The 22,484-nt window shown below is 46.7% G+C and overlaps 5 protein-coding genes across 7 annotated transcripts; 4 read left to right on the forward strand and 1 right to left on the reverse strand.

Moving 5' to 3' along the window:
* Positions 1-3,804: 3,804 nt before the first annotated feature.
* Positions 3,805-5,152, forward strand: BDCG_06734 (uncharacterized protein). The gene has a single exon (XM_045422483.1). The coding sequence runs from the start codon at positions 3,872-3,874 to the stop codon at positions 4,205-4,207; it is 336 nt and encodes a 111-aa protein (XP_045278120.1). The 5' UTR covers positions 3,805-3,871; the 3' UTR covers positions 4,208-5,152.
* Positions 5,153-5,292: 140 nt separating this feature from the next.
* BDCG_06736 (F-box domain-containing protein) lies at positions 5,293-11,705 on the forward strand. Its single transcript, XM_045422484.1, has 2 exons — positions 5,293-9,730; positions 9,798-11,705. Exons 1-2 carry the CDS (start codon positions 6,769-6,771, stop codon positions 10,217-10,219), a joined length of 3,384 nt encoding a protein of 1,127 aa, XP_045278121.1. The 5' UTR covers positions 5,293-6,768; the 3' UTR covers positions 10,220-11,705.
* BDCG_06737 lies at positions 10,876-17,790 on the reverse strand. 2 transcript variants are annotated; one of them, XM_045422485.1, is made up of 5 exons: positions 15,959-17,790; positions 15,294-15,895; positions 14,146-15,179; positions 13,759-14,071; positions 10,876-13,692 (listed from the first exon to the last, which is right to left on the reverse strand). In XM_045422485.1, the coding sequence occupies exons 3-5, from the start codon at positions 14,377-14,379 to the stop codon at positions 11,990-11,992; spliced, it is 2,250 nt and encodes a 749-aa protein (XP_045281813.1). In that variant the 5' UTR covers positions 14,380-15,179; positions 15,294-15,895; positions 15,959-17,790; the 3' UTR covers positions 10,876-11,989. The 2 variants fall into 2 exon arrangements, with proteins under 2 accessions (XP_045281813.1, XP_045281814.1); XM_045422486.1 differs by lacking the exons at positions 15,294-15,895; positions 15,959-17,790 and having other exon boundaries at positions 10,876-11,539; positions 11,606-13,692; positions 14,146-15,206.
* Positions 15,664-16,078, forward strand: BDCG_06738 (uncharacterized protein; the record flags this gene model as incomplete). Its single annotated transcript, XM_045422487.1, has 2 exons — positions 15,664-15,925; positions 15,978-16,078. The coding sequence occupies 2 exons, from the start codon at positions 15,664-15,666 to the stop codon at positions 16,076-16,078; spliced, it is 363 nt and encodes a 120-aa protein (XP_045278122.1).
* BDCG_06739 lies at positions 16,361-22,273 on the forward strand. 2 transcript variants are annotated; one of them, XM_045422488.1, is made up of 4 exons: positions 16,361-19,376; positions 19,448-19,737; positions 19,808-20,410; positions 20,487-22,273. In XM_045422488.1, the coding sequence occupies exons 1-4, from the start codon at positions 19,227-19,229 to the stop codon at positions 21,673-21,675; spliced, it is 2,232 nt and encodes a 743-aa protein (XP_045281815.1). In that variant the 5' UTR covers positions 16,361-19,226; the 3' UTR covers positions 21,676-22,273. The 2 variants fall into 2 exon arrangements, with proteins under 2 accessions (XP_045281815.1, XP_045281816.1); XM_045422489.1 differs by having other exon boundaries at positions 19,456-19,737.
* The last annotated feature ends 211 nt before the right edge of the window (positions 22,274-22,484 follow it).

Consider the following 22,484-nt stretch of genomic DNA (forward strand, 5'->3'; position numbering starts at 1 on the left):
CAGATCATCTAACAATGCTCTCATGCACTCACTCAATTCTTTGCAAAACAGCTTGCCAATAGATTCATTAGCAAGGCCTCAATTATACAAGTATTTTAACCCTATCCTATCAAGAAAACAGAATTTCCTATGCAAGCCCTGCCTGCGGGTTGTGCAACGGTTTCTATTTATAAATCCCTCAGCCCACTTAACTAGCACCGAAACACTAACGTGATCTCATGTGCTAGCCACATGGCCAAGGCCTTTCGCTGCCAAGATGCACGGTTTAAGCGTCTGTCCACCACTTCATGGTTGGAATGGAGGGATTAGTTTAGTTAAATGCATGGACAAATCAGATGATGAGGAATGAAAGGGATCGCTGGTAGCTTGCAGGCTGCATGAGGCCATCAGAAGGCCTAGTGGGGCGGTGTCTGCCGCAGAAATGGCAATGAACTTCTCTCCAAGTTGAGGAACAAAGTTGTTTGTATAGTTTTGGTATTAAAAACAGTTGGTTAACTATGTCATACTCTCGAAATCGGTTTGACCTAGAGTCACATGATTATCGGTTTCCCGCCCCATCACTGAGGACAACAAATCTTCCACTATCAAAGCTTGAAAAATCACGATGGTGAGATTTTCAGTGGCAAGAATCAAGGATTGCAAATAATTACTGACATGTACATACATGTACATTACATCTGTCAGTCTCAGTGTAAAGTCCGGAACATCTTGATAGGCGACGAAGGCTTTCTACTTATCCTGACAACCGGGTTACCATTTGATATCAGGGACATTCGCACAAAGATACGAGCCTACAATTTGTAGACACTATCTCAGATTCGAGACTTCAGGACTTTTCGAATTTTGCAGGATTGAATCCCTTGACGACACCGACTGAAAATATTTTCCCGCGCGATGATAATGAGTACAATGGGCTGTTTCTGCTGCCCGAGCATATTCTGCTTATCCTCACATCAGGTCAAGGTTTCGATGCTTTTCTTGAGTGGTGTGTCAGTGTTGTTGGCTCAAGGGTGCGGAGTGCCGAAGGTCCCTTTCGGCATGCAGGTGTCACTATTGAAGAATATAAACCGCATGCCTTGGCTGCATAGATCACATAAGTACGAAAGCAGATAGATAGTCAGGTAACCAAACAAAGTCTATGGCATGTGCTAGCAATAAATGTCTTCTCACCCCTCAACATTACACTTATGGTTGTCCGCCCAGTATCTCATATCCCCAACAAATCTACGGGCAATACCCCATTTCACACCCCGATTCTTGAAGTATTCAGGGTCACCCAGTTCGTCAATCTGGTCCAGATCTAACCCATCGTCTAGAGCCACATCACACGCTTTTCGAAACTCATCCTTCCACGATACATTCCCAACCTGCGATTGTTGCCAGTCACAGTATGCTTGAACATTGGCATCACGAAGACCTGTTATATTAAGACGCGGAGGCTTGGCTGAATAGACGACGTGCGTGCCTTCCGAGGCCGGTGGTGATGATGACAGAGCCGGTTGCGGGGTCTGTGTTGGGAGGACATTTGTGATGGTAATCGGTGGGTAGGTTGACTCAGATGTAAGGTGATTATGACTCTTTTGTCCTTCAAGCTGTCACCTCTCTGCCCTATAGATTTGTTCGCGGATCATGCCAGGCACATCCTCATGAGAATCTAATTTCTTCCCACTCTGCACATACCTGACCAGGCTCAAAAGTTCATCTCTATAGAGTTTATAGTGTTTCTTCCTGTAAGGGTCCTGCCAACAATGTGGCTCTAATTCATAGGAATCTAGAATAGCGCATTAATGCATAGACATGTTTCCAGGCAGCAGGTTCTTCAGTCAATTCCTCCTCTGTGGTGATCTCTCAGTCAAGATTTTGAAGCATGCCCTGAGTAGCAGATGAAAGTATCTCATTTGTCAGTTGTTCTGCAACTGGCTGTTGAACCTTGACTGTCTTCTATGTAGTTGAACAATATCATGAGTTTCATTCTCTTGCCAGTAAGAAAGTGATCACCCCATTCAAAAAGCTGTTTCTCAATAGCAGGTCAGTCAATACTTGTCTGACCAAACTGTTGAGTAAGTTTATCTTGAAGCTGAGCAACTGATATCACAACAGATGTATCATCTGATACAATGCTTCTGTGTGGGTATTTGCAGCACAATAACTCCTTCAACTTCAGGTGAAGAAAGAGCCTTCAATGGAATTCAGAGGCAAGAATCAGATCTTGTTCTGTATCTTTGGCCACTGTTCTATTGATGAGGGTAACTTTCCATTATTCAATTCAATAGTGAATACAGGTTGGTGGATCCTCATCATACGCCTGCCCCTCTACAATAATAACTGAATTGTAGTAGCGGAAGTTTAATGAGTAAGCACTATCGTCGTCGTTATTAAGGCTGAAAGAGTCGGACCTCATCTTTTTTGAGCGGTATGGGATTCCTGTGGTTAGCAATGTTTTGTCAAGGCTCACACCACCCTACACTGTCTCAGCAACTGTTGTTTGCCGACAAACAACGGCTGCGGGCGAGGAACAGAAATTCAGCTGACACAACTGTTCAGTTGTTGGCTTATTTTGTCACATCAGATAATAAGAAACATTCTATATGTCTATTGATGTCTAATCTTCCATGGAGATCCTCTGATGCACGCCTGATTGGCCTTATGCAGAAGATAAAGAGGCATAACGTGGTTCTCTAAGCGAGTCGTGCCAAATAAGCGAGCTACTTTGTTGCACCCTGCCAAAATTTGTATATTATAGAGTGACTTTTAAAACAAACATAAAACCCATGGTAAGTCAATCTACATATAAATTTTGACAGGGTGGTTGTACAAAGTGGCTCACTTGGTGATAGAATATGTTAACTAACTACAAATAGACACGTCTTTCAATAAGTTACATGTTACAATGGGAAAGTTACGGCCCGCCCGTTGTCATTAGAAGTGATTTGACCCAATAATATAACCACACTAAGTTCTTGGCAGTGGCGCCGGGAAACAATCATCATGTGACTGTAGGTCAAACCGATTTCGAGAAATGACTTGATGTATTAATATATTATTGGAAGAGGTAACTTAGTACATACATGTACATACATACCCATTAATATTGCAGATGGGGAAATCATCTTGTCCCACTATCCCCCGCAGTAAACCCGGATATTATTATTACATAGACTGCAGAGCCCGAATCATGATGGTGACAAGTCGTATCGTCCCGCTCCTCATTCAGCTGGCACTGTCCATGCTTCCGTCTTGAAGATTATGCCTCCTCAGCTTGAACGAGAAAAGCCGAAGTCCTCTTCTCGCGTTTCGATCGTAGGGACACAACGCATTCCATGCTTTTTCGTTAAGTGATCTGTTCGCTCCCGCGTCGCATCATCCAAGCCACCTTAGATTGCTGTTAAATCACCCTTTTTGGACTTTCCCAAGTGTATCAGCAAGGGAAATATACGAGCTGCGTTTGAGATAGATACAAGATCGGTAAAGGGGGCGTGGGGTTCTAGTTTGGTCCGGGTCCTCTTGGAGGAATATCCAATGTTGTGAAGGACAATGGGAGGCAGTTGAAAGTCCTTACAGTTATTTTGTGGCTGTTGGTAGAAAACATGTCTATGAGTATATAAATGTGCAGTGTACACATATCTCCATATAGATCATCTATCTACCTTTAAATGTGTCTAGAAGGCGTTATTCGATTTAACCCTGGTGACTAATTAAAACCCCGTCCACGTTTGTTTCTTACTTTCTTCCCATGCTGAGAAATTCAGAACGGAATGGAACGTGGGCATCGAATCAAGACACAACATCATGTCGTGTTTCATGAGCTGAAACAGCTGACAGATACGAAGAAAGTTGCTTCTGGGCTTTATGACCATTGACCAGCCAGGCCATGCCCAGCACAAAATACGAGTCTTCAGACCGATCAGTAGATCAGCCAGTGCGTTTCTATGAGCTTAAATCGCTGAAACCGAGATCCAAGAACACATCCTGTGCCAACACCACGAAGAAAACGGAAAATATACCTACAACTCTTCAAGGATTTTGCAAAGTCCATGTTTCGAAATTTGACTGGATAGTCGAGACGCGTGAGGAATTATACTTCGCCTCTTCGTTTGTGTTTCTTGTGGCCCGGTGTCAAACACGCGATTTGACGGATGAGTTGCTTGTGCTCGTTTCTGTTTTGCTTCTCATTCTGGAGACCATCAAGGATACCAACAGCTGGTGAAAAGCTTCCTTGAGGTCGAGATTTATGTTCCACAAAGTTACGAAAAGGGCTATATTATGAATAGAGAGAATGGTTAGACCGGAGCAAGTCGCAAACGGATCATGCTGGTGTCTCGTATTTTTAACCTTCGGGCTCTATGAAGTCGATTCATACCATACCATCAAGGCCAATCGCCGCTAGGGTCAGAGCCTATTTGGTTAGTTAGGGCCTTGTTGGCTCTGCAAAGCTGGAATCTCATCATCGCCGACGGTATCTGTAAACACCCTCAAAAATTAAGAATGATTTTCCGCCCCCACCAAATGCTAAAAAACCAACTCGAAGTCGCAAACAAAGAATGCCGTCCCCGCGGATATTTCTCCACATTCTCATTGACAAACAGGGAAACAAAAGGCTGATTAGACGCTGAGAAAGAGTTGGTGTGCAAAGGGGGTCAGAAATCCCAAGACTGGTTGGTTGTTGGTAAAAGCAACTCTGCCACTTGCTACGGGCCAACGTGTTAGGTTAACTATTTATCATGCCCTCTTTCGAGGATTATTTATTGTTTACACTCCGATGAGAAACAAAGAATTGCCGCAACACTTCGCGCGGCTTTCAGACAAGACAAGAAAACATCACTGAATAAAGCAGAGGCACAGCACAGTTCATTGGTTTGGCCATCTTCTTACTGACATCCAAGCTCATGAACATTAATGGAAGCCAACTGCTACAGTACATAGCTGCCATATTAATATAGATACACCAACTACACCTATAGTAGTTGGGGAACTGGGATGTTCGCCTATCCGGCGAAGGGAAAATACCGACCAGATATCTAGGCTATATGCCGGACACTGTCTACAAAGGAACGGTATTGAAATATAAAATCCAAAGGCAGCAGCACTAGTGGTGATATGGAGGGGAAATCACTCAAATATAACGCCATCAAAGCCGAGAGAAATGGCAAATGCCTGAAAATAGAATTGAGAAAAAGTAGTTGTTGGGTTTTGACAAAAGCAAGCTCCCGGCTTTTCCTTACCAAGCTACTCAGCCCCCAACCTTGGACCCTTTGAGAAGTTTCCCAGTACGGAGTACTCACCCACCCACGTATTCTCGTATCTTAGGAATCTCTTTATTTTGATGTCATTATTGTCAACTACAGTGGGTTCAGAGTCATTTCTACAATCTGGCCAGGCTCTCATTGCTACTTCCATGGGATCCATTTTTCGCGCTCAACCCGAAGTCTTTATTCGCGGGGTATAGAGATGAAATGAGGTATTTTAACGAACCATTCCAAACGCTAAAGGGTTTAGCTACCGTAAGTTAGTTACATGCATAACTAGTTACACATAACTACGCTGTAGTAAGTACAGACTACGGAGTACAGGTCCTCTCCGTTTGGACGGGGGCTTGCGGGGGCTGGGGGCCTGAATTCCCAACCCCAACATCTGGATGGCTCCAACACACCAACTCCCTGTTTGGGTTCTCCCGGCTTGAACGATAGTTACGGGCAACGCCACTCGTTGGTGCCGGCAGCCTAAAGATTAAAAAATACCCCGGCACTTTGGACTCAATCCTGCCCTGCCTCCAGAAATCTGTGCTGCGGAGCCATTATTGGCTGCTGCGACTGAACCGTCCTGCAGCTGATGGCGCAGGGCAGATGCAGATGGGGTTGGCTCCATCACTGAATATGCCTCATGCCCCTGGATCTGAGAGTATCCATGTGGTCACATTGTTGTCGTCTCGGGCATTTTGAAGCCAAAATGTGGGGGAGTGATTCGCATATGTTATCAGCGAGGAGAAATACACTTGGAAATACACCTGCTGCCGTGCCTGCTAATAGATCTTATGGGGCGGATAAGGTACAGTAATTTATTTCCCCCTTCGGGTATTTTTGCGACGGCAGAGGAATGGCCAGTTAGTTAACTGCCTTTGGGTCGTATATCTATGTCGGGGTGCTGCGCCTATATGCGACCAGACCATCCCTCGCATACATATTCACACGCCCTGCCGTGCAACAGTCTCTTATCGAATCTCTTCCCTTCTCTTTAAGGTTGCTTCTTGGTACTCTTATACTTTTGACTCATATAAGGCAGCTTGTTATATATTGCTGTTCAATACTCTACCTTACATCACTGCTTGCTGTACGACTGTTGGAGTTTGAATGAGGAGGAGCTAAAGGAACGGAACGAAGAAAGGATATCGACAAGGGTTTATGTTTATTATTATTCTTGTACATTTGGAATTTATACTTCCTTTCGGAGGGTGAATTGCTGGTGTATAATACCACTTGATTGTGGAATACTCCGATTGCGATTGTGGACGCCATAGTTTTTCTCCTCAATCCTAAAGGACCAATTGCTCCATATTTTTGCCTTTCTTTAGCAATAAAGATACGTTCGCAAGGGGTAGGTCAATGCTTGGGCAAAGGCTTCATATGAGGCCTTTTTCTTTTCGCCCTCCTTTGTCTCCAATTTCACCAGCCTTCTCCTTTCTCCACAGTCGATATGCTTCGTTTATTCTCAAAAACCCAAAATCGAGGCTAACATGAGTTCAGCCAGGATACTCAATCTCGCTCACTGGTGATGATTATGGCTTTCAATCCGCGCCCGACGAATAATGTCGCCCCATTACCAGAGACGAAGCACAAGGAAAAGAAGTCTCGCTATTCAATGGGAGCGCTTCAAGTTAGATGGCCTATGCGTGCTGCTCGCTCGACGGACTGGTCTCCCATGTCAAAGAAATCGAAAGATAGCACTATGAAGCACAGGGAGAGCGAATCAGTAGATTTACATTGCAGTAAATCCACTGACTCATTTCTTATGCTTACGACCACTAGCTTAGAGCTTAAAAATGATAGCAGATTGGAGGCCAGCGCACAACCTTTATCCCATCGTTCACCCTTGAATTCAACCCTCGCTTGGATTAAGATACGGGATTCACCTCAATCCTCTGATGTACATGCATTGGAGAGCGTACATCTTCCTGAGAAGATTGCACCACGAACACCCAGCCCCGAAAAGCATACAAAGGCATTGGACTCAATGTATACTAAACCAAAATCCTCACATATGCCTCCAACAGGGGGTTCATACCCGATAGCAGCACACCAAAGCCAAACTTTAGATCGCAGCCTGGCACCGGTTTGCGATATTAGCCCACCACCCATGCATCCTGGACGGAATCGGCCATTCTACAAAGTTTCCAGTATTGGCACGCTACAGAGCATATCCGCGGGAGACACCACTGAGAAGGTATCGCCGATCGTGGGTTCGGTTGTTCAGAGAAAAGCTATCCCAGCCTCCTCTGGAGATTCGAGGTCCATAGAGCCCATGACCATAGTTTCACCCTTGTCAATCGATATGCCCCAGCCTCAGCGAGCTTTTGTTCCTCCTTCCTTTGACAAGATCATTCAAGTCGAAACAGACCCGCTTTTGGACCAACCTGGGAAAAGTGGTGGTTCAGCCACATCGTCCGAGTTCGGTAGGAGTGTCTCTGCACCGAATAGCCCAAGCTCCTCGAGATCTAGTATATACTCTGAGGAATTTCCTCAAAAACCCGTCGCACCATCCACAGAGGGATGTTCCAGAAGCAGCAAGGGATATTCGTTAATATCTCCCGTTACTGCTGGCGTATTTGACGACGACGATGCTGATTTGAGGCGGATTCCTACCTTTAAACACAAGTTTAGCCCTAAACAGCAAAGAAATAAACCTCTTCCTCCCGAACCAGTGATAAAAATCCCCCCGCTATCCATCCGCCGCACCTCCGGACCAGAGCCCATGGGCACCGTTTCCCACTGCGGTCGGTTAATCCAACCGACAAGTAAACCACTCTTCCTCCCGCGAGACCCACGACCATCTGACCTCGATATTCTGGACGAGGCATTCCGTCGTTCAGGGCTTCATCATGTATCGCCTAATAAATGTGCTAAATCGAAATTGGGGCAAGCTTCTGGATCAGACACACTCTCTAACTCTCCGTCTCTGCACAAGGCTACCCTTGAGCTAGAAGAACAACTTTCTATTCTATCCATGCCGATGCAAAATAGAACCGGTTGGCTGAAGATAGGGCATAATCAATGCTCCTCTTCTGAGCTTCCTGCAGATACCCCACCTAAGCCTTTGAAACGACGTTCGTCTTGGAGAAGGTCTGGTTCGTATTCAGTTGTGTCTCCGACCAAGCGATCTTCGCCCAAGAAGAGTTGGAATGGCAAAGGGAAGATCAAACTTTCACCGACCATAAGCGAGTCAGTAGAAGATGATAACAGGCGACAATCGTGGCAGGCACAAGTAGAAGTGTCATTGCAAGTTTGTGCAAATGGTAGTAGTACAAAGAATAGCACGGCTCCCAGTAACAATGGCAGAGACGATCTGAAGCTCGCAGAAAACATAAACCGCATGGCAATGTTCACGAAGCCACGGGCCGAGAGTGTCGAGCGTAACCTTCGCATGCGTCTGCCCCGCCTACGAACGCAGCTCAGCGCCAAGTCGATTCGGGGCCCTGTGAACCTCAGCGCCGTGGTGGAGTCGCCTACCAACCAAACAAACCACCCGAACCTCGACGATCACAGCAGCCCCAAACAGCACGTCATGGCGGGTCTCGATAGGCTTGATCCAGCGCAGCCAGAACCAACTCGGGAGGATTATTCTTACAGTAACAACGATAGTGATAATCCAGTAGAAGCACCTCCACTCGTTTTCAAGCTCGATGACTGCCAGCCGGCCCCCGCCTGCGAGCATGCGGGGTCAAAAGCCATGCTCTGCGAACCGATCCCAAACGAGGTAGCAAAGAGTGTTATATGCGAGATCATGCAGAAGATCGACAACCTTGAGGACTTGTTTAATCTCGCGGTCATCAACAAGGCCTTCTACTCCGTTTTCAAAGACCATTCATTGACCCTCATAAAAGATACCTTGTTCCGCATGTCCCCTGCTGCATGGGAATTGCGCGAGATATGCCCACCTTGGGAGGCCGAGGGTGATGAAGCTGGAGATATTGATATGCCTGTGCCGGAATACACGCCAAATCTATACATACAGCATTACACGCGCGACCTATATACCATGGTCGCTCTGAAATCTCTCATCCTTGTTCGCTGCGAGAGCTTTCTACGACCCGATACAGCCAGAGCATTGGCAGGGTTAGACGACGCTCGTTGCGCGGAGGTTGACGAAGCGTTCTGGAGAGTGTGGACTTTCTGTAAGTTATTTGGCTGTGGAAAAAGCAGAGAAGATGATGTCACTGCACAAGTCGACTGGCTCAATGGCGGTCGACTTGCGGAGGCTGAAAACCGTGGCACCAGCATTGTCATACAATATCCGGCCGGGGTGCATAGCGTTTTATTCAACGCGCCGCCTGCCTTTAGCAAGGGCAATCATGGAGGATTGTCGGCGACGGAACTCTATGACATGATGGAAATTTGGACCTGTCTTGGCGTCCTTTTGCAGATGTTCCATGGGAAGTGTAAGGAGGCTCGAGATTTTGGAGTCTTTGATGGCTTAAAGGTGGCAGATGGTGATGTTGCGAAGGAGGAATCTCTGACAGGTAAGCAGCTAACATTCCAATCATCTCGGGCAGCCTTTATGAAGTTGTGCTCACACATAACCAACAGAAAGCTGGACCCAGTATCTTCTCACGCTTGGGCCGTCCGCTATTCTTGCTCTCACCAGCATCAACCCCGAAGCACCAATTGAGACCCTCTTCTCCAGAGCAAAGGCCAACGGGTGGACGAAATGGAAGACCCCCGAGTTGAGTTATGGCAGTGCACCAAGATTATTCTTGAAAGAAGCAGTGTCCCAAGTCTACGAATCCAGATTATCAAACACACACACTCCCGCATCATCTAGGACGCCGAAGTCCAACTCACCACCGCCACATTCCCCCAGCCCTATCGCCAGACACCGCGGCCACTCTCGCAACATCTCAGATCATCCTCATGCTCTCTGTCATCGCCACCTGGCGACCCAAGCCGACGACGCAAGCTGGATTTGCCTCGGAGCTTCGCCGAAAACGAAAGGAGTCTCAGGGTTCTGACATGTATGTCAGTCTAGAGATGACCCCTCCGGTTACAAATTTCACAGACGAGAGGCCAATCTCTCATTTCTCTACTGTGATCGAGAACCTTGACCCCAGTAATAGTAAGGGCCAACAGCACCCAGGCACTCCAGTTCCACCCACACCAGCAACCGTCCCACACCCAATCGATACAACAGTGCGAGGAATACAGCCCATTAGCTCTAGCATTCAAAATACACCCATCTCCGATGCCTCTATTATAAGAAAACTACTACCCGACTCCATTCCCAGCTCTGCACGCCCACTGCCAACCGTCACCCTCGAATCACCGACGCCCCCACCTGGCGCGGCACTCACTTCAGCACCATCATCCCTCCCCCTTCTCCACGCTGTATCTATCCCCAAGCAACACCAACGCACATTCTCCACCCCCGAGACTATTGCTGAAGAGAAGATATCCCGCGGCCGCTACTCCTCATCGGCCCCTCAAGTCCTTGATCCAGTCGACATCGCCATGCACAAGATGGTGAAGGAGCTTGGTTTCGACGAGCACGCTGCCAAATGGGCTTTGAAGTGCACGGACACGGGCGAGTCGTTGGATGTTGCGGCGGCGATTAACTTGCTGCTGCAAGGCGGCGGACATGTGGATCCCCTTGCCTTGTCCTCGGGCGAGACGTCGGCCACGGGCCATATGAGCAGTATTTCCGGTGCGGCTGGTGGCGCAAGCGTTGATGGGAACGACAGTGCTGGCGTGAATGGCATGTATAGGAGGAAGACTATGGAGCATAGTCGAGAGACGGAGGCAGATGTATGGAGGCCTGTGTGGAGATGGGCGTGAGAGGATGATGGGGGCTTTGATAATATCCCATTCTTTATTTGCTATTCCCCGTCCCTGCTTTTGGTGGTATTTTCGTTCGTCTCAATACATATGCACGGCGAAAATCTCTGTTCTATTTTCTTGTCTACATACAACCTTCAATTCCCTTATGTTTTTATATACACCATCTGTATTGCCGGGAACTGACATTGTCTCAACTATATCCTTTCCTCATTGACTGGGTTGCTGGATCGATCCTCTCTTCATTCCCTTTCTGGAATTTAGCGAAACATCTCTTGATGCTGCTATTGCCTCCTACGCATGATTAATTTACTTTCTTTTCCTTTTCGTACATATACCCAATATGCCATTCATTTGTTATTTCTTTCTGATTATGTTGTTGGGTGTGCTTTTTTTTTTGGGAGACATCCTATCAAATATTTCCCTTACGGCGCACCGTATCATAAAGTGTCTATAGGTTTGAAAATTAATAGTCTTATTCAGTTCTAAATCCTCCCGGTCTTCTCTTAAAATCAGTGGCTCTCGTCTCCTCCAGGGGTTAGGGATAGTTAAGTAGCAGCACTCACGGAGACAGAAACGTACTAATAAGCATGCTACAGACGCCACCAATTACCGCAGGAACGTGTCTCGATAATAGAATCGAAAATAACTTTGTTCAATTATTAAGAGCAACTTATTTCTGAAGAAAAAAAGACGCATATATCATACATTTTCAAGAATTAGTTTGCCATTTTCATGTGATGAGTTGTGTGAGAAGCAACGTAGCAGATGGCTACTAATCAAATAACTTGGAGAAGATGGGAAGACAGGAAGGCAAAACTTCAAACCTAGGATTTTGTTTTCAATCTGCATTCGGTACGCTTTCCTGTGACTGTTTTTGTTTTTTCGAGGCCTGAGTATTCCTCATTATCAGTCCTGATTCCACCAGCTTTCAACCGATCCGCTTCCATTCAAAATGGGACCTTATCCGCTAACCCTGCCATCTCTCGCTCGTAATTCCGATGCTGCGAAACCTGATACAAGAACTTGCCCAAGAAATCCCTCGCCTCGGGGAACATCTTGATCCCCTCCGTCAAGCTGTGGGGCTCGTGCAGCTTGCTGGACGTGACAACACCGTACCATTCGACTGGATGCCCTGAAGTGGCCGATGATACCTCCAGCCCAGGCAGGTTGTTCAGAACCTGCGCGATAAGATTAACAGCCTCGCCCGTAGCACCAATGGCCTTGCAGTGTCCGAACTGCTCGGCGATCCAGTGTTGGATAGCGCCCAGCTGGCCCAGTTCCTTGATATGCGAGCCACCGGGGATGAAAGTAGCGTCGAAGAGCGTAGAGCGCTGGCCAATATAGTTGTGGTCCGGAATCACGCCCTTGCTGCTATCCTTGTCCTCATGGTCGGCAAAGATAGCTTGCCGCTTCGTGCCGATTACGACGGGCAACGCGTTCATGGCGGCAATTGCAGCTTTAACCGTGCCAAAGGCGACAGAGTCGTAGCCATCTCCGATCAATATAGCGATTTTTCGGCCTTTGATAGTGGGAGTGGCCAGTTGGCGGTCGTTGATGTATTTTTGGCTGAGGTTTATTGTCTTCTGACCTTCATTAGCTCGTGGGGCTTTTTGTGGGGTGGGCGCGCCGACTTTGACGGCAACGGCTTGGGCGAGGGGAAGGTCGATTTCAGCAAGCCGCTCGACAAGTCTGTTATAGACAATAGGGTCGTCGCAGTGGTCCAACTCAAAGCAGAAGGCATTCTGGACGTGGAGTTTTTCGTAATCCGAGAGAGAATTGTAGAATAATTGCGCTTGATTGATGTGCTCACGAAACTTGCTACTAAGCATCCTAGCTTTGATGCTCTGTGTTACCTTTTGAGGGTAGGTGACGAAACCTCCATCCTCGGGCTTGGTGGGTGGGCAGGCCTCGAAGCGGTTCGGCCAATAGTTCACGGTTCCCTGGGTTATCCTGTGGCGCATTGCACCATCTCTGTTGTGATTCATGACAGGGCAAACTGGGCGGTTGATAGGGAGCTCTTCCCAGTTGATACCAAGGCGGGAAATTTGAGTATCGAAATAGGAGAAGTTACGTCCCTGGAGCAGAGGATCGTCGGAGAATTCAATTCCAGGAACGATATGGCTAGTACAGAAAGCAACCTGCTCTGTCTGAGGGAAAAACTCGTCAACATTGCGGTTAAGCTCCATCTCCCCAATATATCGAACAGGCACCAGGCTCTCCGGCCAAATCTTAGTCGCATCGAGAATATCGAAATCGAAGTCATGCTCTTTCTCTTCCGGAAGAACCTGGATTCCAAACTTCCATTTCGGGTACACCTTGTTGTCAATTGCTTCCATCAGATCTTTACGGTGGAAATCTGGGTCTTGGCCACCGAGTTTAAATGATTCGTCGGGAATGAGCGAATGAACCCCAAGCTCTGGCATCCAGTGGAACTTAACGAAGTGCCGTTTCCCCTGTTTATTCACTAGAACAAAGGTATTGACGCCAAACCCTTGCATCATCCGAAATGATCGCGGAATAGCCCTGTCTGACATAGCCCACATAAACATATGGGTAGCTTCAGGGTGCATATACATGAAGTCCCAGAAGTTATTATGGGCGGTTTGCCCCTGAGGAATTTCATTATGAGGTTCCGGCTTCACAGCGTGGACTAATATCAAGGTTGATATCAATACTATGTATTATGTGATGAAGAGATGATGGATTAAATACTTACTTATATCCGGGAATTTTATAGCATCTTGAATGAAGAAAACAGGAATGTTATTCCCCACGAGGTCCCAGTTGCCTTCTTCCGTATAGAACTTAGTTGCGAAACCTCGGACATCACGGACTGTATCGTAGCTGCCTTTGCTGCCCTGGACGGTGGAAAACCGAACAAACACCGGAGTAGTCCGCGATGTGTCAGTCAACACTCCGGCAGAAGTAACATCTGCTGCGCTCTCGAGAAGCTTGAAGTGCCCGAAAGCACCTGTTCCTCGAGCGTGCACAACACGTTCTGGGATCCTTTCATGGTCAAAACGGTGGATCTAACTTGATCGTTAGCATATACTGTTCAGACAACTTAGACGAAAGCAGGACACGGTGGGTAGGCAGCTGAGACCTTCTCACGAGCAATCTGATCTTCCAAGAGGCTTGGACCTGTTTGATGTTCGGATGCAAGCCTGAGCCACTGGTCCGTATTGCTCACTTTGACGCCATGGTCAGTCGTGAACGGTGTAGACCAATGAACGTCTGCAGTATCGCGAGCGAGGTCTGCGATCTTTTGCTCGCCTGGCTGCACGCCTTCCACAAGCCCCTTCATCTTACGAAACCCTTCTGTTGCCTTGCCAGTCATTGCGGGCGATTGATTAGATACTGTTTCTGGTACTTTTCAGGATTAGAATAGACAACTTTTTGACAGAAATAAAGAATTCCCTTCCATGATTGTCTGAAGGGAGGACGCGGAGGCATGTAATACATTCGGCCTAGGAACGACGTCATCTTCCCAGTGTTTGTATGGAGGGGTTAACCAAATGATAGTTATCTGAATGTCAGAATGACGTCGACCGGCGGAACTTCCAGGCGGAGACAGACAGCCCTCTGGCATTTAGCATTCAAGTACCACAGGACGGGCGTCAGGGAACCAGGGTAGTTTTCCTGATATGATCCCTCAATGCATCACAACTCAGATATAGATGTCCATTCACTGGTTTCTCTGTTAGCAAGGATTTTTATATACCCAAATGGCGCGCGGTTCAGCGTCTAAATCCGCCTCTATTCGTGTAATCATACAGTAGTAAGGGTAGGATGGGGGATCTGCCTGTCCCGAGTACCAATCTATATTGACTTGAACCTGTTGGTAAATTGGGTGACAATTTCCGTGACACTGCCGGGCCTAGGCGGTGCATTCTCAATTATTCATTGGAAAAAGCTTGTATTCCTAACTTCAGCCAAGTGATGTCAATTTCAGAAGTCCTCCCTGTTTTGCAACCCCCTACCCTACCTCCAAAAAGCGTCGTCAAAGCCGCATCAGTTAGCCGGGCCAGGCCTCCGCCGCGATGGGGAGAAAGCCAATACATTAATTAGCCTACAACACTGGTAACGTATGCTATCTGTGCAACGCATGGATCCGGCGGTGAGTATCAAGGTTCTGCACTGTGTGCTTGGTGTCCCAACGTTAGCAGAAACGAGAGACCTTCTACCGCTAATATTAATGAATTCTTGTCGATAACTGGGAGAATCAAAAAAAAATAAAAACTTGATTCCAACCATGTTTGGCAGGCGATCATCGGTTTTGCGCCTCAAAAATCTCCCATCAACAATAAGCAAGGCTTAAAAAGACTTCCAGCTATGTATGCTTCAACTGCGCCTCCACGCGCGTCCTTCACAGCGTCCAAAGTTTACCATGACTTGTTGTTTCAACTCTTGGGAAAAGGTATATTTTGTTCTTCTGTCGGCACGGATAACTAGTGGAGAGACTTGCATCGACGAACGGGCCGAAGCACAGCCGTTTGTGGAATATTGTACCATTCGGCCAGAAATCAGAATTGAATTTCCGGTTTTGATCACTGAAATGATCTGCTATGCAAATCTGCCACTGACGCCTTTTCCATCCAGGCCCTAACTAATGTGTTTGCCAATGTGGCGGCCTGCCAAACCCCACCATCTGCCACCATCTGCCACCATTATTGCACGCAGTATCGAGGACGGAAGAATGGGGCTTCCATCGCATTCTCGCATCGTGTTCAAGAATATGACACAGTATTTTGCCCTAAAGCCAGGCGCGCGCGAGCTTCCGATTGCTTCAAGGAGTCGTGTTCCACGCATTGTGGATTGTGGATTCCCAGTTCCATCCCCTTTTGCATTGCCATCTATGGAATCCGTATTGGAAACAGCGGTAGGTAAGCGGCGAGGTGGCTAAGTGGGCGACTCACCGTAAATCACCACTACTAGTTACCACTACGTTACTCATGGATGCCTTCTTCGTGTCTCCCTCTCTCTCCAGCCAGCCAGCGGGAAAAGACGACTCTAGCATGATGAATAAGGGGGACTGAACGCCACGCTTGAATCACCAATGGATCAGTAACCTCACTTTCCTGTCCTTTCTTTTCATTTTCACACTTTTGTTCTTTCTTTTTCGTTTTTCTTATTTTATTTCATCGTATTATTTTATTGGTCAACAAGAAGAAGAAACAAAGCAAGAGATGGGGCTTCGCACCGCTGGGAGGGACGATCTTTCACTAAGATGCTGATCTTGCAAGAGCGTCGACGCCCCATCTCACCTAAAGTTCTCATAGGTTGGTCTAACGCTCTATTTTAACACTGGGGGGGGAGGGGGGGGTGAAGGTTTTCCGCTTGCTTCCAACGAGGGGGAAGTTTATATGGGCCCTTACTGGACCTCTGGAAGCCATCAAAAGTCCGCGCCATCATCATAGGCGCGGAACAGAAGCCAGGAACGATACCATCACTGCTTCAACGCGTGACAAGTATCGCATAGGCATAGTAGTGGTGCTGATTTGTAGAACTAGGAGACTTGCAGGGGTGTTCTATGTGAATATCTTCGGCGGGAGGGTTCCGTGGTAGGGGTAGGGTAGGGTTGGAAACAAAATCCTCTGGAATAATAATAATAAGAGGCTAAAACGACTCACACCAAAGAATACGCTAGAACTATTCTTTTTGTTTTCTTTTTTGGGGCTTATTTTCATTCTTTTAATCAGCGGGACAGCAGCCTTTGGCCTAACTTACGCAAGTAAGTCGACCGCGTCAACCCTTGCATGTAACACAACATATCTCCATAACGCAGCGTACTGCGTACTGCGTAGTGTGATTGATCATTTGCGCCATTGTTTTCCTCCCGGGAATCCTGGTTATGTGTTCAGTATCGGTCGGAGTCCCCCGCCACACAACCCCCAATTTCTCACACATAACTTGTTGCGCTCGGCCTCATGCATGGTCGAAGCAAATAATAATAATAATACGGAGTCCCGAAGAAACTCTATTTCTTTTTTACTGTCAACAATGAACAAATCCCGAGTGGAAACCAAAGCTGCCTCCAAGTATGTATGTTAACCTGGAGATGACCACTGGCGTTTCCCTTTGGCTTCCTCAACTCACTCCCCAAACCATGACCAACGACCGATATAATTTTGGCCTGGACTCGGCCTGCTTCCTTCCACGGAGACACACCACACCATCGTCGTTCAAAGAGAATAATGAAAACTGTTCTGTCACAACTACTCCGTACGCTGCGTATGGTATGAAGCCTTCAAAAAGTGGGGTTTTTACGGTGCGATCGGCACCAGTGAACTCCCAGCAGTATTAGGATATTGTTACCCTTGTACTCCGTAACGCTGCTAGATCAGGACGCTGTTTGATCAGATTCCAACTACAAGAACCCTTTCTTTTTTTTTTGTTTTTTTTTTTTCCTTCTCCCCTTGGCATCCAAATTCTAAGCCTTCACCGGATCGAAGCACATCCGCTCTCATTATTAGAACTATGTGGCTTCGTCGCTACTTCAAGCTAGAAAAAAAAAAAAAAAAAATTGACAAACATGAATGCTGCCTGGAAGGTGACGCAACTTACTAAGTTACTAAGTAACTAACTAACTACCTCTGTGTGGGAGGCATCTCGGTAAGACGCTTGTTGGATTCCACTGGCCCACGCGATAAGCGTTAACTGCGTACGTCCGGCCCTGCAACGCAACGTCGATGTGATCTACCTCGGGGGGGTTAACAAGTTTATTTGATCTACGCCATATGACTTCGTGCCTTCCTGAAAGCTATCTGTCTGGCTATCAGGAACTTGGGCCTTGAGGGCTGACAATTTAATCACCTCTTGTTATCAACCGAAGTACCGAAGTTACATGACAGGCAGGCGGCTTTCACCGATAGGATAGACGGATTTAACTAACGTACATGTAACTACAGTAGTTACAGTACATTGATCGGCGCCTTTCCTTGCGGGTTTTCGTCTACGTGACAAGTTTCCGAGACTCCTCACCTTGATGATCGGCCGATTAATCAAGGCCTTATCGAGAAACTAGATGCTAGTTACTAGTGGGGTTGTCCAGGACGCTTCTCGAATGATCCCATGTTCCCAAGCTCAAGAAGCCTAGCCATCTTCCTCCACCTTTCCAGGGAGTGGTGCCAGCTAGAGATCTAGCAGAGCCTGTTCGATGCCTCGAGCATCTGATGCGCATCGTCGTTTGCCAAATAATAGCTAAGCCTTGGATCGCATGGACGGATGCTCCTGACATATAGCATTCCTTTTACCTCAGCTTCATCATCATTGATGCCACATTAGAACGCGCAAATTGTTTGAAACAGTTGAGTGGTCGGGGTCTCAAAAGGGGAATTTATTATCCCCTTGGAAGAAAACATGGTTATTCCACGTAATGTTTCGCGTCCGTGCGGTCGCTGATTGAGCTATTATTATAAAATGATGTGGAAAGAGACCCAAGCGCACAACATTGGTTCCCCTATTGGTTCAACACTTGAGCAAAATGACATTTATTCCTAACTGACTGTAATCCAGAAAATAGGTACTCCGTAGGTCTCTCCGCATTATCTAACGTCCAACCAAAACCATAGTTGTGTCGGGTCGATGCGTCGTGCACATTTGGCCTCCAGTTAGCCTGGAATCCCATTTTAAGAAAAGCCTGCAGGATCCGATCGTGGCTTCGTGGCTGATAATTCCCAAGGACGCACTCGGTTTTTTTCCGTTGGATACAACTCATCATGAAAGATTTCCACATCGAAGATCGCCGTGCTTTTATCAAATCAATATGAATGAAAAATATAGGGCTTTTCCCGCATCTCACTGGGCTTACTTGGCTTTAGTCCCTGACTTTCAAAGAGCCCTACACGCCCTCGCCCGTACACTTTCGGCGCAGCGGAAGACTACTATCGCCCAAGTGCCCGCACCGCTGTTTCTCTCTAAATAACACTAGGGGGCTTGTTTGTCCAGGGGTCCCAGCTCTAATTTGCCAAGCAACTGGCGAACTAGAGGCTAAAAAGCTAACTGCTTGGGCGATATTTTTAGTGATGCTACCAGTTTGGCTACTTCCGGTTGGAAACAGGGCTATTAAGCAAAACCCTTACGCTGCAGATTGTTTTGGCAGCCCTAGATCATGATATTTAAAATGGGAAACGGGGGCATGTCTTATCCTTATGTGCTTATATCTTCCAAACTTCTTTTATTTAAATGGCGATTCCTGCTGCTTCCCTGAAGACATCTACAGGCACCGTGAGCGTCAGGATGCGAAGATCCCAGATTCCCGAGACCCCTGCGCGGAAAGGCAGTCGGAGAAGGCTAGTACGCTCGTGTTCAGAATGCAGTCGACGAAAGCAAAAAGTATGTGCATACTCAAGATACAACTAGTTTTTATATCGCAAATCGCCTGAACAGCACTCACCAATTCCCAGTGCAACAGAAATTGGCCTTGCAATAACTGCGCTGGCTCCAGAGCTCATCTTTGTCGCTATGACCATACTATCAAGAGATGCACTTCATCCATGAATAGAAGTCCTGTGGAGATCTCACCTCCAAGTTCGTCAAACAGTGGTTCGTTTCGTCCTATTTGGGCCTCTGGACATAGTTTTTCTAACATAGATGCAGATGAATATGCTGAGCAGACTGACTCGGAAATCCTAGAGAGTTTGGGCTACGTGGCTGGAAGTGCTAGCAGTTTAGCCAAGGAGGTTTTGGGAACACCGTATGTGGTCCAGTTTATTCTTATGTTGCACTTTGACCTTTCAAGTGGCTGACTGAGTAAACTATTGCAGGCCTCTGGACGGCTTTTTCTATCCCCCTCCTGGCAGAAACAACACGCCTAATGATCCACGGCGTAGTCAAGAGGCTGTTCTTGAATTGTTCCCAGACAGGAAGGTTGTTGACTTCCTTATTCAGTACTTTCTGCAAGAGATAAATTGGATATATGAAATGATTTATCCTCCAACTTTTATGGAACGGTACACTTCTTGGTGGCTACAGCAGGCCTACCAAGAAAGTGAAGACATTCAGTTTGGGATCCTGGTCCTCAGGCTTTGCCTGTGCAGTATACAGCTTCTCCCTCATCCAAATTACCCTCATGAAAGGGCAATACAATGCAGCTTGAACGAGCTGGAAACCCGGTGCCAAAATGCAGCTAGCATTCTCGATTCCTTTCGGCCAAGATACAGTTCCTTAACAACAATACAACATATGTTCCACTACGCGTCATATCTCACAAATGAGTCAAAGTTCAGAGAAACCTGGATTGTCCTTGCAGATATCATCAAAGAGGCACACATTCTAGAGCTACACTTGGAGCATCCAAGGATAAAAGTTTCAGACTTTGAAATGGAAATGAGAAAGCGAATTTTCGGTACTATCTACATGTGGGATAGGTATGAACAGTGTGCCCCAATTTCATATAAAACTCTAGCCTTTAATCTGATATTAAGCTAATTATTCCATCTGTAGATGGATGTCAATACTCCAAGGGCATTGGCCGCTCATCCCTGAGACATATTGTTGCATCAAACTTCCTCGGGACGCGCTGCCTGCAGCACCATCAGTGCCTGGCGCCCCCACCCCGTTCACCAATAGAATTATTCAAATGCGGCTAATGATAATGCTCAGTTCTCGGAAAACACCAGAAGAACAGCCTAGGGTCCCAAGCCCTGCTTCAGCATCAGCCATTGCTGAAAGTATTGAAACTGAAATCATAGCTACACTTCCTCTGCCATATAGCCTCTCAGATTATGATGGACAGTTTGACAACATCCTTCCCAGTATCCCCTTAAAACGCGTAGGGCTCCGCATAGCAATCCTTGGCACTCTCACTACAGTTCATCGTCCCTACACTGGAATGCAGCATGAACCAAACTTCACCAACCTATCGTCTGTGAAAGAGCAAAAGGCAGCTTTCAAACTTCAAAAGAAACTCATTGAATGCACCATGGATACTATCCAATCAACCATGCGATTTGCAGAGATGCTACTTGGTGGCTGCAAAAAGTATTTTTTGCTCAGTCTTGTAGCATTGGAAGCATCCGTCGTCCTTAGTCTGTGTGTCAGGGGCCTTCGAAGGAATAGAAGAGCATACATCCGCTTGTCGCGCCAGGGTGTCCAAACCTTTACGGAAAACTCTGAACTCGAAGGTCCTACCAATGCTGCATTCTTGGAGGGGTTGAATTTTCTGAATGAGATGGCACATCATTCACCAATTGCTGCAAAAGGTTCGCAAATACTGAGATCATTGCATCAAAAGTTGCAAAGGGATGCTACTTTCGGCGACCCTGAGCACGATATCTACTCGAACATCTCAGCCCCTATCCAGCATCAGCAAGAACAGCATCAACAGCAACAACAACATCAGCGAAGGGCGCAACAAGCAACAACTTGGGTACCGGCGGCGAGCACAGGGATGATGACAGGGGCTGTCCTTGCGAGCGAACAACTTGGTAATATACTAGCTGGACCTCCCGTTACCACAAGCACCTGCAGCCCAGAAATGGTAATGGACCCATACGCTTGGTCACAGATGGCATCGCATACACTACCACCCCCGGCAGAGATGCATCACTATGCCCATGCGTTGCCGGCAGCAAATTTGTCGTGGTATTATGATAATGGACTTGTTGATCGATATGCGACAAGTACCTTGTGACTGGTTTCCGTAACTATTTCCGTCTGCTCCCTCTCTCTATCTTCTATCTTCTTTTCTTTTTCTTGGCCTTTTTTTTGGTCCTTGTCTATTGCTCTGTTTATATCTTTGCTGTTGATTTTTTTTTTTTTTTTTTTTTTTTTTTTTGGTTATAGAGCTTTTGTTTCAATAAGATACTCAGGGAGGTAAACTGGAATGGTATAATTTCTCATTTTGAATAGCGTGAGGGGTGTTCGTTAAGGAGTCAACCATACATTCTGGAATAAATGGATGCTTTGTTTATATATCTATGCCTGGAATGGAGCTAAAACGTTGCTGGACACGTTGGTTTGGAATTGAAATAGAGCGCCGGTCTTTTCACCTGGATTTGGTGTTATCATTTACTTTCTTTCTTCATACTACATGATATATACACTTCGCATGTTAACTGGTGGATCTTAATGGATCTGATAATTCCTCCTGAGTTGTCAAATCCACAAGAAATGAATTAGGAGACTTATATCAAGTACCCTCTTGACCACACACCGTCCCTTGCCTATAGGAAACATTTCAACTTTCAACCCTCATTGCCCGATAATGGGAGATATAAATTGGATACGCAGCCATGGAGAAGCAGACATGGAGATGAACCAAGTTGCACGTACATACATTCACGGGAAATATATCAGGCAGTAGTCTCCGGTTTGAAGGCCCGCACAACGCTCTTGGTGACGGAGCGTGAGCTTTCTTCATTGACACATATTGATCTACTACTCTCCGCTAGTGTCTAATGCCACCTATTATCAACAAGTGAAATCATACTGCAGACTGCA

Source organism: Blastomyces dermatitidis (genome assembly GCF_000003525.1).
Source record: "Blastomyces dermatitidis ER-3 genomic scaffold supercont1.7, whole genome shotgun sequence".
NCBI lineage: Eukaryota > Fungi > Ascomycota > Eurotiomycetes > Onygenales > Ajellomycetaceae > Blastomyces > Blastomyces dermatitidis.